Here is a 13,758-nt window from a genome sequence, read left to right on the forward strand (position 1 = left end):
ATGGTCATTAGAGGAAATATTGGAAAAGAATCCCCGACCACGTGCGCAAAAATTTACAGTTCACCAGGACTTCGATCAGAACAACCTTAGAGGCCAGCATTCTCAAAATGACAAACATTCTGATGTGGACCAACAAATGAGATTCCCACCCGCGCACATTCCGCAAAAGAAACAAGAAAGGTCAGTGAACGCTTCTCCGACCCCACCTAGAATGCCCCAAACAAGAGGGCAATAACATATTCGAAAGCAGCCTAAAACCACTGCTGTGACTGTGCAACAGGGCTGACACATCTACCTGTTGTATGTAAACATAACTTGCTTACAAGGAAAAAAAAATGTTGGCTGTAGCCTTCACATACACATATATACTTTAAATCATGTAAATATATAGTAGACAAATGTGCTTTCTTCTTTCAACAATGACTATAAGCAAGGTGCAGCAAAATGCTTGATAAAGTATGCAACTGTCTTAGACATGAACACTGCTGACACCGTGAATATCGTCTTGCTTATCCTCTCGCATGGTGATGAAAAATGAAACCGGTTACATCGGCTATGCAGTCAGCCGAAAACTACACCTCTGTATGAACACTACTCCATCCCACAAAGTATCAAATTCACACTGCAGTTTCAGAAAAAAAAAAAAGAAGCACAATAGGTGTGCGACAAGTAGTATGAGTTGTTTCAGCACTTCCTGCTCGACCGGCTTCCCTGCCCTTGCTCTGTCTTCAGACAATGACAAAAGGTGGCCAGCTTCAGTCGGGCAGATTGTTTCTTTTTTTTTTGCCAATCATGGCAGGAAATGCCTGCCAACTGAGGTGACCTTCCCCGACCAACAGGTCATGTTCAACCTACAAATTGTGTTGAACATTCATACAAACTTCAAACCTAGCGACATCTGGAGCTACAGCGATGCAAGATACTTGTACAGTTACAAAATGCAAACAGCCTCATCTCGCAGCATGAGCAGAGCACAGCAATGCCATCGAGAGAACTGCTATCCACAAGTTCTGCAGCAAAAAAATGTCACAAGAAATAGTTTTCATATGAAGACCGCCATATTTGATGCTTCACACTGCTAACCCTTGCCTTCGGGTGTCCAACAGCAAATTATTGGCGCTGCTATGAGGATGACCTTGGATGCTTTGAACACAGTTTGCCATTCTCTGCCCCAATACGATGAACCGGCCACGCTAGACCGACGTTGTATCAAGCCTCCCCCCCCACCAAACACTTAAGTGCTTTTTTTCACACTTTTCTCCGGAGAACACCGGGCAGCTTTTTCCAGCTGGGACATGTCTGCCGAGGTCCCCTTGCGCCACACCAGAACACTGCAAAGGAGCTTGACTGCAGCAGCGACTGCGTGCCAGCAAGACGCTCTCTGCCCAATTGAGTGCAGCGACTTGCACTTGTTGTCGCATGGTTCCGGGGGAAAAAATCCCTGAATGCTGTCAGATTCGCACCCATGTTGGACACTGCCAGACTCCCACTAATGATGCACACTTCCGTACAAAGGCGGCGCTACCCTCAGTGCGGCAGGCGAGATTCCGTCGAGGGTGCGAGGCTCACAGGTGCCATCGGCTGAGACTGGACGGACCTTTCTGCCTCCACTCGCGTGGTGTCACGCAGACTTCCTCAAAGGCCGAGGTTGAGGCCATGGTGCTCGCACCCAGAAAGGCCATGTGGACGCGATAGGGTGACGCGTGCACCTGGGAAGCAAAGGTACCAGTCACTAAGAGTTCCAGGAAACTGCGAGTACAGAGTTTCTTGCATTCACTGCATTACTTGAAATGTACGAAACAGACAATGCATGGAGGGATGAAAGGGGGGGAACCGATCAAAGCACAGACACAGCATCATCACCTGTTATTTTACTAGAATACAAAGACACAGTTTTCACAACATTCACATCAGTAAGCTAATTGGTGCTCACTGTCATTGTAAAATGTACAAAGTGCAGCTATTTTATATTTGATCACGTATGAACAGTGAACAGGAGCAGTGTTTACATGGACCCGATAAGTGCGGGTTGAGTTCAGTTATCAGGTTTAAAAACTGGTTACGGGGTTGGTATAAACGCTGTTGGGTCAGTTCGAGAAGTCAGAGTAGAGTCAACTCCGGCGCACAGGGTGGGTTGACTCGACTTGATACTGCTGTAGGAAGCGTGTAAATGCAGTATGAAAAATACCAGAGATTCGCTAAGGAGAAAGACGAGAAATGATGCTATCTGTTAGTTCTTCTTCTCGACACAAGGGGCCGCCGTAATCACCGCTCGCCGAGTAGAGTTGGTGTAAACCTGGTAAGGTAGACTCCACTCAACTTTACTCCTCAACTGGACACCCGCAGTCGGGTTCATGTAGAGAGGGCTTAAATGAGTTAAGTTACTAATGTGGTGCCAAAACCATAAACAAGGTGCAGAAACATACACAAGACAAATACTATCAAGTGCCTTCATTCACAGAAAAACAAAATTTACATACTTCAGATAGTACCCAAAAATAAAAAAATTCTAAGCACTTGGGTGCATAGAGAGATGGCATTCTCATTTCTTTTTACAAGCCATAAAACATTCGCACGTACCCAATCCTCCAGCTATATTCTGGTATTTTAAATACAAGTAAGAAAAAATGCCTAATTTTCATCGAAGCCTGGCAGAAGATAGATAGATAGATGTATATTTTAATGGCAACAGGAGATGTCTGCCTGGTGGTAAGCCTAGCATGCTACTCCTGATGAGGGTTGAGGGATGAGGGTGACAGAGTGTGGGAGGGGAAGGGGAAATAAATGAGAAAAAAAGAGAATCGGTGTCGCACACTTTCACACGCACATAAGCACACACGGATGAGTTTTAAAGGGTATTGATCAACCCTGTGTCCTTAAGGAAAGTTAACTTTCACACGCACATAATCACACACAGATGAGTTTTAAAGGGTATTAATCAACCCTGTGTCCTTCAGAAAAGTTAGTAAGGCCTTGGTAGCTCGCGCAGCAGACGATCCGTCGCACCAAGGACCCAGGACATGTTCAAGGCGCAAGGCTGTTTCTTTAGGTAAGCTTAAATTATTGCGCAGTGTCCTGCGATGTGCAGTAAACCGTTGACAGGATGTTACCAAATGTTCAAAATTTTCACACACATCACATGTAGAGCACAGAGGCCTGTTCGCTATGCCTATTTTATGTAGTGTATGACACATTTAGGCGGATTCTGTGTAGACAGTTTCGATGCCACCTGTTCAAATTGTGAGGAATTCGAAAGACGCAAGTGGGATCTATTCGGTGTAGAGGTCGATATTGATAGTTCGGGTCACACCACAGAGAGCGTTGCAATCGCCACGATTCAGTTGCTACAAGTCTTGCTGCATCTCTTCGTGAGAATGGTATTGAAATTGTCCTTGTGGAATCTTTTAGTTCTTTTGCAGCTGCGTCTGCGAGGTCGTTGCCCGCGATGCCGCAGTGAGCAGGTAACCACTGTAGCACAATGCTGTGACTCAGGTCATAGGCCTCTGTGTGTAGCTCATTTATGTAAATGACGAGCTCTTCCTGAATTCTTGATGATTTAAGCAATTGTAGTGCAGCGCGACAATCGCTGAAGATAACCCATGCTGCAGGGCGTTGTTGTAGAATATATATAATTGCTTCTCTCAGAGCTGCTAACTCAGTAGCCACAGCTGAAGTGCGATGACTGAGTGTTGCCGAGATTGTGGTGTGCATTGATGGTATCCACGCCGATGGATGAAGAAATAGCTGTGACAGAGCCATCAGTATAGATGTGGCAATGATGACTGTAGCGTGCACAGATGTGCTCAAGGGCGAAGTATTTAAGTGCGGGTCCTGGGGTGTGGGCTTTTCTTTTGATGCCAGGTATAGTTGTCGAAATTTGCCATGAAGCAAACCTCCATGGTGGGAAAGATGACAGTACTGCACGTTGATATTGCGCAGGCAGTAGATTGGAGAGTGATGTCAAGCTTAGCTCTGAAAACGGGTGGGCAGGTTCACGTGCAAAGCGCAGCTGGGCGCGAAGCAGCTCTTGCGGTATCAGCACGGTTACAGATAGACGTCTGCTCTCCGCCAGAGTGCCCACTGTGGAAGTGTTTTTTGGAAGACCAAGGCACACTCTCAAAGCTTTGGCCTGCATGGCTTCAAGTAGTTTAATGCTTGACTGCGAGAGGCCTTGAAGAACAGGGAGGCTATAACGCAGAAGACCTTCACAAAGTGCTCCATAAAGCCGTAATAAGGAATCGGTAGAGCAGCCTCTTCTGGTCGTTGAGAGCATACGGAATATAGATACGTATGAAGAGAGTTTGGTCTTAAGTTGTTGAACGTGTGGTGACCATGAAAGAGACCTATCAAAGGTCACACCTAGAAATTTTTTATGGTTGACATACGGTATAGGACTGCCAGCAACTTTCAGTACATAACGGGAGAGATCACGTCGTGAAAATGAAATTGCTGCGCACTTTTCTGGAGATATAACAAGACCTCGCTTGTTTAAAAATAATGCAATGCCAACTATTGCTTTTTGTAGCCGAGCATGCACAATGCGCCTGTTTCTTCCGGAGCACCATATGCAGATGTCATCTGCGTAGAGGGAGATTTGAACAGTAGGTGGCAAGGACCTGTCCAAACCAAGAAGAGATATATTGAAGAGGGTTGGACTTAAAATCCCTCCCTGAGGAACGCCACGAGACACATGATGTAAGGACGTGTCACCTTGATCCGTTGACATGTAAATGGTCCTATCCAGAAGATAGTCAGAAAGCCAGTTATACATTCGTCCAGCAATGCCAATTGAACGCAAGGCTGAATGAATCGCCTCGTGCGTGACATTATCAAATGCTCCTTTAACGTCAAGAAAAACAGCAATAATTAGAGACTGCTCAGCTTTGCTGCGCCTGACACAGTTGGCAAGAGCAATAACATTATCAATACTGCTTCGGCCTTTTCGGAAGCCAGACATTGATGGAGGGTAAATTCCCCTATTCGTCAAGTCCCAGGTAAGGCGTGAATGAACCATTTTTTCCATCAATTTCCCAACACAGCTTAGCAGTGCAATAGGAAGATAAGCGTTTAGATCAATTGATGGCTTACCAGGTTTAAGAACGGGTATTACGCGCGCAGTCTTCCAGCTCTCTACAAGGCTGCCAGCTATCCAAGAGTTGTTATAGATGGTAAGCAGCTGAGTTTTGGCTTTTCTTCCAAGACGCGACAGCGAAGTGTAGCTAACATGGTCAGGCCCTGGGCAAGATCTTTTGTTGGTAACTGCTAGCGCAGCTTGAAGTTCTTCCATAGTGAACAGTTCGTCTAGGAAAGAAGTGTTGGGCGACGGGACAAAGGTGGGGAGCACATTTTGCAGTGAAGGAGCTGCTAATGGAGCAATCATCTTTGAACAGAAAGTCTCTGCTACATGAAGACAAGTAGTATTGGCATTTAGAGCCACGCACTCGAAAGGATGTAGTTGTGAAGGCTGACTTCTTAAGCTTCGTACAATACTCCACACTTTAGATAGTGGCTTTCTAGGATCTAATTTTGCACAAAAAGATGTCCATTTCCTTCTTTCTAGCTTGTCCAAATGGCGTTGAACGTGTTTTTGTGCTCGCCTAGAAGTCCGGATATCGTCTCTAGAAAGTGTCTTGCGCGCTCGTCTTTCTGCTCTGCGACGTATTGCTCGAAGTTTTTCATATTCGGCGTCAACAGCTGAGTACACCTTTGGCAGGTGGAGGACTCTCGTGTGCAATGTTTGAGCATGTGCTACTGCAGCAATGAAGGAGCCATAACGTTTCCACCGCACACTGGCTGTGTGGAAACGTGTCAGCCACTGTGCGGTAGGTGGTCAGTTATGGCTGCCGGTGGACTGCGCGACCCTCCTGTAGCTTCCTGCGTGCAAACGTACGGGGCACAAAAGGTTTGGTCAGAGGTGTTCTCTGTGCCCAGGGTCTAACCCAAGCAGAGGGCAAAATGCCTGGCAGAAGGTTTCTTGATACACGTCTGCATCTTTGTGGACAACAATTCTTTAATCGGTCCTCTAGACGTCCGACTGGTTTGGTTGGTTTGGTTTGTGGGGTTTGGTGTCCCAAAGCGACTCAGGCCATGAGAGACACTGTAGTGAGGGACTCCAGAAATTTAGACCACCTGTGATTCTTTAACGTGCTCAGACATCGCACAGCACACGGGCACAGTGAACTAGAATATTTTCCAGTGGCGCGACCGCACCTCTCAGCCTGACGCACACTGTGTCCCCTGCAGCAGCGGTGCCGCGATCAATCACTCTTGAACGCTCGGCTCGCCTCCGCAGCATGCGATGCTAGCACACGAGACTGGAAAGCGGTGCTTCGTAATATAGCTGCGCTTTTAACATAGTTTTGTTTTGCGCTTGCTATTTATCGTTAATATTTGAAGATATCTGAAATGCGCAGACGTTTACTGAATTGAGTGTACAATGTCCGACCTGCCATAGCAAGCAATAACAGACGAAGGCTATTGAGCACATTGTAAACTTTTTTTTTTTTTTTTAAGCTAAGTATTACAAGCTGTTACAGTTCCGACATATTTCGAGATACTAAATTTCGCAAAGTAACATCATGGGACCATTTCTCACAGGATATAGGTGATTAAAAAAAATAATAAATAAATAAATAAATAAATAAATAATATATATATATATATATATATATATATATATATATATATATATATATATATATATATATATACATACACCGTTTCCATTATCAATCAAGACACAATTTCAGAGAATATTAAGTGTGTAAAACTAATGATTCCACGCTGATACGAGAATGCACTTCAGTTAACACATATAAAAGCAATTGACACAAAAGCAGTCGAAACACTGCTTCATACGATTTTAATGCAGCCAGCTGCTGCTTTGGTGATAAGGAGCTTATCTTTTGAGAAAGTATTTCCTCAGCTGTTGCAGCGTACTTAGTTTTCATTTCCTGAAGATCCACTGCGAGCTTGTCTAGCTTTGATAAAAGCCGTTTATTTTTTCGGGAACACGCTTGCAGCTTCTTGGCAACGGGACCGCGGCATCGTGAATCAGTATTTTAGCTGTTCGTTCCTCAACGCCTTTTCAGGCGTGACTGCCGCTAAAAAGCGATTTCCTTAAGTACTTGCAACTGGCGCATGCAGCGTCATCTTTGGTTACCTTGCCTTGGCAGCGAGTACTATATGCTGTTCTTGATTTGTACTCAATTTGACTTTGCAAGCTTGCTGTTCGGCTGTTCATCAGGGAGCTTTCATCCCTTGACGCTGCACCTTTGCAGATATGAAAATCATGCGCTTCTTGCATTGTGGTTACAGCATCTTGCATTGTTGCCACTGTTGCTCGATGTAGGTTCCTCTCCCACATGGATCTGCGCTCAGGATCAGCAGGCACCATGAATAGCGACAACTTTCGCGTGTTTTTTGTTCTCTCGTATCCTGTGCTGCACCCTGGGGTCTAGCAGTGTTGAATCGTTGCTTTACACTCATTGTTGCCAGAAGTGAATAGAATCACATTAATACATTCACATCAAAACACTTGTGCAATGCAACCACACTGAACGAAAAGCTAGCGCACAACTGACGCGCCGTCGGGCGTGCTCTGACCGGCCGCCTTCAAAAGTCGACAACAGCGCCGCCGCTTCAGGAGACACTCCCGGTGACATGTGTAGCAAGGCGCTGCCCCCTCCGCTCGCTTCACTGGAAAATGTTCTAGTTCACTGTAACATGGGCGCCTTGCTTTTCACCTCCATCGAAAAGCAGCCGCCGAGGTCAGGATTCGATCCCGCATCCTTGGGCACAGTAGTTGAGTACCCTAAGCACTGCGCCACCCCGGCAGGGTGGCGCAGTGCTTAGGGTTTTTCAAGTACTAGGGTTTTCAAGTGGTTAGGGCTTTTCAAACACCTTTGCTGAAAAGGCAGCCGTTGCAGAAGCAGTGCTTCACTTCAATACTGGAAATGTATATGCAGCAACTGCCATTCTTCAAGAAATGAAAATGAATTTGAATGTAGACTCCGGCTCAAAAAGAGCCAAAGAAAAAGACGTATGTCGCACCACTGCTTCCAGGAAGAAATGGGCATTATCACTGGGCCTCCAGACGATGGCAAAAAATAAGCACCAATCTAGGATGCACTCAAATTATTCCCCAGAGACATTCTTGTAATTGAGGAGCTTGTTTCCATAAAGGTGCTTAAAACCGTTTTTCTCTGTTTTCTCAAAATTACAATTTTGACACACTAGCAGTTTTGGAGAGAACATATCTCTGCTTGTAGTTGTGCTGGCACAGTAACTTTTCTTTTTCCTGAAAAAAGAAACTCTTAGTAGTAAGACTAATTTCACTGCACATTAGTCAGTAACATTTTAAAAAAAGATACTTTGTATAAGGCAGGTGCGGGAACTCTTGCTGCAATGGGTTTGGTAGCCCCTAACTTTACACCTAATTGGCCTAGGAGGCTCATTCTTGTTTTACTACATTCCTTAGATGTTAAACATCAGTTTGGTGGACTAAATTTTATCACGGCATCAATTGTTTGGGAAGTTATTCAACTCCAAATTAGAAACATAAAATTGTAAATATTTTGAAAACTAATTGTTGTGCGGAAAAAATAAATGCAGATTTAAAATAAGCGCATAAAACTTCATAAAACACAACAGTTTCATTGCAATCAACCCACAAATAAAAACAATTGTTCAAAGAGGGGTGCTCCCCCTTAAATATAGTAGTTACAACCGTTATGAGGTCTGCCCATGTTTGCCAGACCTACATCCAGACATACCAAGACATCCAAATACGTGCGACATCTATGCCTAGATTGATCAAAAAAAAAAAAAAGCCTTTGATGACTCATTCGAGCAAATTTGGCAACAGTGTCCAAAGTATAATTGTGGCCAACTTATAGCAAATTGAGAGTGAATAAAGTTAATTGATTGTACGCTCTTATTTTATTTGTTTTATGCTTTCAATAACCAAACCTTTTAGATGCCCCCTGTCTATTTCTCCATCAGATTTACCCCTCACCCCCCCCCCCCCCCCTTTCAACCTCAATACAAAATGTGTTACCATCGAAATAGGTATGTCCTCACCTTGGGCTGCAGTGACTCAGGGGTGAGAGCATCCAGCTCAGTTTGTAGCCGCTGGGGCAGCCCCGGCAACAAGGAGAGCCCACCGGACAAAAAGACCGAGCGCGCCATCTGGCGGCGCACGTCAAGCGAGCACTCCTGGAGTGCCCTCTGGAGCAACTTGCCCAGTCCTGGGCAGTCCAGCCCCCACAGCTCAGGCCGGAACAGCCCCTCAGGGCACTGGAAGCGACCCAAGTCCAGGCGGGCCTCCCTGAAACATAACAGCCTTTGTATGACCACCACTGCCGAGGGAGTAATGCCTCGACAGTCATAACTCATTAATGTGACCCCTGCTAATATAGACGACGAAAATTATCCCCTTCGGGCGCCATGTCTCTGTATGGAGACTCGAACTTTCTGCGGCCTGCTGTGAAAAAAGGCAATGTAAAACACTGTTTTAATGTTTATAAACATGTGCCCTGAGCCACTTTATTGACAACTGGCCCCATCTTACGCAAAGTAAAAGAAATCCTGCCTGAAAAGCACGGCAAAAATGGACACAGCTACATTCTACACGGCCAACAGTAATTGCTTCTTGTTTTTGCCATTTTGGACTGTTAAGAATCTGAGCTGACCTAGATATTAGAATTTATTTATCGGAGCCCATGACTGTGAAATAATGGCTATCATCCATGTTATGAGCGTATTCAGTCTTGCATGCACTTCCAAATGTTAGCGTTCGGGGACAGGGCACCTCTGTTGGCACGCTCCTTTTCTTAGTAATCTGTGTCACTTTATTACTTTGTGTGCCCTGCTGTGCAATAAGGGAATAAAAGCGCCGTTTTGGATGTTTCAAAACACGCCAGACTCGACAAACTTGACTTCTTTATGTTACTGTACCCTCTTAGGTGAAGAACCAGAAAGTGGCCAGTAAGGGTAATTTCTCACTTTTTAACTTTTGCTCTGTGCAACAGCTGGATCGAGTACCTGTGAGACGCAAGTGCAGAGAAGCTTGCACAGAAAATTATTTTGGACATGAAGGCCTTCCAAACTGATGTTGCAAACAGCCTAGTTGCGTGCAACAGAACACCTCGAAAATTGCTCGGATGGCCAAGTAGTGAATACCCACAGCCTGTTGCGATGAAGGCTAAACTGCATTTGCTACTGACGGCTACCATTATGTACAACGACTACAACCACTGGCCGGAGCAAGTCAACACACCGAACTCACAGCGCTGCCGCCGCAAAGGATTTAGAGTGAAGTGTTGAATTTGCTGCCAAAAGTGGCACATTTGTTTGTGCATGCCTGCTCAGAGCAATTGCTTTTACATTTTTCACAACAGTATACTCTGAAGTGATTGATTTAATTAAAAAATCAAACAATAAACCGTTAACCACCTTTTGTGCAATACCTTACCAAGGCCACTATCGCACTTTCTTCTAATAGCGTGCATTACTTTTTCTGTATTAAGGTGCCCTGTCCCCAAATGGGGACACTGCATAAGACAATGAAAAAATAAAATTTTTCTTTCAGTTTCTTCTGGACCCGTCATTTGAGGCGCGGACAACCGAAAATGGCCCTCAGATATTTCTTCGTATTGAAAAGATTTTTTTCGCGCCTGAAGGAGATAAAAACAATTTTTCTAGGGGATCTAAATTTTTAATGCATTTATGCCTCGTTAATATCAAAACGAGGCTATCTGGACAACTGATAAGGAGGAAATGCAGACAGCCCATTGCAGCCCACATATTTTTGTTGCGTTAACGCCAACAGAGATGAAAGAAACATCTTTACTGACTTACTCAGACATTTCATTTCTGACATTTTGAGTGTAGGTCAATTAACAAGTGAAAATGACTTTCGTGATTTCATTATTTACAGTGTGACGTTGCTGTGTCGATGCATCGCACAGTTGGCTAGTTAGAAAACCCTCCCTGCAGCTTGCACAAAGTAGAAAGCTAAATTTGGTCATTTTCTCCCAGCTAAATGCTGATGTAGTGTATGTGAACAGTTGTAAAGGTTACTCTCTATCCACGATACGCCATTGAGCTCTAATAGACAAGTAGAGATGTCAAGTCGCACCACGTTAACAGTGAAACCTCGTTATAACGAACAGTTAAAGAAATCGAAAAATAGTTCACTATATCCATAATTCGTAATACATATAAAATTTCGTAGAAAATACATGCAAGAGCAGCAAAATTCAATCAGAGAAGGCACAGCAACTCGGAGGGTGCTTACTTGGGCCATGACCATTTATTTACGTGCAAAGAATTGAGTTATTGCGGCTTGCTTTTTTGTGTTGACCCCGTTCCGTATCACGCCCTGTTCCACAGTTTGCAAACACTCAACAAGGGCAAACCCACTGCCCTCAATAGCACTGCAGTGGCGGTGCAGTACAATGAAGCAAGCGCTTCTTGTGAAGCCGGAATGTTCTCGTCTGTTGGGTCAGCCTGAGCTTCGTCTGCGGGCTGTTCAGAAACTTCCGCAGCAATTTCGACGTCCGTCAATACAGCCTTGGTCACTGCGATGTTGTCGCCGCCTACAAAGTCTTCTACAGTCATTGTTGTGGGCATGTCATCAACAAAACGCGAAAAATCGTTCCAGGCTTCATCGAACTTGTGGAGCTCCGATTCTGCTTCATCGGGATCGTCCCCATCGTCAATTGATGCACGAGCCTCTGTTGGAACAAAACCTGCATGCCGAAAACAGTTGGCAATCGTTTCACCTTTCATGCTGTCCCATGCCGCTTTAATGCTCCCAGCATGTCGATCTTCAAGTCCTGCTTCATACGAAGCTTCACGAGCAGAGTGTCAGTCTCCTCTTGTAAACTGCCTTGAAGGCCCTGGTTTTATCTCGAGCTCGGTCTTTAACGTCAGTGCTGCTCATTTTTTCACGTTCACCGCCATCACAGCACTACGCAGACCTGCGCAACACACTCGACACGACCGACGCAGCCTCCACCAAACGCTGCCACAGCCACGCCGCGACACCGCTGCTAACACTAAAACGCAAAAGACGCAAAAAGGCAAAAGCAACATTCGATCTCGTCGCTGCCGCCGCTGCTGAAGCGGCGCTGTAAGCGATTGTGAAATGCGAACGATTTCTTTGGCTGTCAACTCTCAATGCCAATGTGGTACCTGTGGCACTGTCAGTGCCTGCAAGGTAGTCTTGAACGCTTGCTGCGCCGCACAACACACTTGTAGTGCAACGAAGCCTGCCTCCTGCTATTAAAGTGAGGTAGTGCTTGGCATCGCGAAGTTCGTTATATCCCTTTTATGCCGAACCGCATCCGCTATGGCAAGTTAAAAATATGCGTGCTTGACAATAATACTTCGGAAGAGTTCAATATATCCAATAACTCATTATATGCGTGTTCGTTATATCGAGGTTTGACTGTATTTTCTAATTTCCTTTTGCCTGGCCACCACTATGCATAAAAGCAGACCTCAATCACAGTGATTTTTCTTATCTTTTTCCTGCATGATTCATTAATACGGCTGACTCGCTTTACATGCAGTTCTGATCGAAAACCAAAGTGTCCAGTCCATATTAGCGAGTCATGTCTGTATATGCTGAAGTGCAACTCAGTACATCCATTCCAGTTAGAGGGGAGACCTAGTAGTGGAACTGGACAAAGTGCACAGAGCAAACCAAACGGAACCAACGGGGTTCCAGCTGGAAGTAGAACCGGCTGTATTCAGGGCGATTCCCACTGTGCTTTAACCACTTCCAATTCGTCATTTTAGACAAATGTGCTACATCAGCGAAAAGCGATCCTCCCCTTCTCCTCACATGTGGTGGGCAGGCGGCTGAAAGAAGCGGCCCAGGGGCAGGCAGCACTCGTAGGCCGCCGGGTCGGCGTGGCAGGCACCCAGCTCGGTCCGGTAGTCGGGTGCCACGTAGCACGCCTGCTGCTGCACCCACCGCACCAGGTACAGCTCCAGCTCACCAAATAGGCTGTTGGGAGGGGGAACAAGGGAGGAACAAATTCTCTAATGACAGTGATTCCTTGAACTGCCAACCCCTGCCTTGTGCAGGCCCAGAACTGCGACCTCCTCTAGCTTGCCTCGTAAGGTATTCTTTTTCCTTTTTTTTTTACATTCAGACTCTTTCTTGCCATCTGAGTGAAGCCGTGAGACAAATTTCAGCTCAATTTAAACGTAAACCGAGTAACACTATACATGGCCTTAAGTTTTCATTCTATAAAGCTTTCAGCGTAAAAACCCTTCTTGACGGGCACAGAAATGAGAAAAACAAAAAAAATTCTGGCAACACTCAAGCTCCCCCTTCAAGGGTATACAGTAGTGCCCCGTTAATATGACCCCCGTTAATATGGGCAACCCGAATTATGGTATTTACGCCCCGTTAATATGTAAACTCACTATCTGGACAATGGACAGGGGAAGAATGCACATGGCCCACTTGGGCCCATGCATTTTTGCCTCGTTAATATGGACAGTGCTTGAAAAAAGCAGAGGCGTCCGAACGCAAGTTAAAAAAGGGCTCACCGCCCGCGTACCTACGCGACAGCCGGTATGGACGGATGCCTGAATAAGTCCTGTGAGGTTGAATAAAACTAAAGCGGGCGTGTTGCCGTTTTAGGAGGGGTGGGGGGGGGCAAGAGCGGGAGGAATGTACAGAGAAAAAAAAGAAGGTAAGAAAGACCTAGAAAGGGGCAAACAGAGATTTCTAGGTGC

At 45.4% G+C, this 13,758-nt stretch overlaps 1 protein-coding gene across 3 annotated transcripts in view; it reads right to left on the reverse strand.

Moving 5' to 3' along the window:
* Nucleotides 1-634: 634 nt before the first annotated feature.
* Nucleotides 635-13,758, reverse strand: part of LOC146178883 (uncharacterized) — a 168,116-nt gene continuing 154,992 nt past the window's right edge. For all 3 annotated transcript variants that reach the window (XM_084578616.1, XM_084578618.1, XM_084578617.1), the window contains 3 exons: nt 12,854-13,018; nt 9,082-9,328; nt 635-1,709 (listed from right to left, as the gene is read on the reverse strand). In XM_084578616.1, the coding sequence (XP_084434742.1) occupies nt 1,566-1,709; nt 9,082-9,328; nt 12,854-13,018 (556 nt within the window). In that variant the 3' untranslated portion in view covers nt 635-1,565. The remainder of the gene's footprint in view (nt 1,710-9,081; nt 9,329-12,853; nt 13,019-13,758) is intronic.

The sequence above is a fragment of the Amblyomma maculatum genome, chromosome 9 (assembly GCF_055883805.1).
Source record: "Amblyomma maculatum isolate TAMU_Amacu chromosome 9, ASM5588380v1, whole genome shotgun sequence".
NCBI lineage: Eukaryota > Metazoa > Arthropoda > Arachnida > Ixodida > Ixodidae > Amblyomma > Amblyomma maculatum.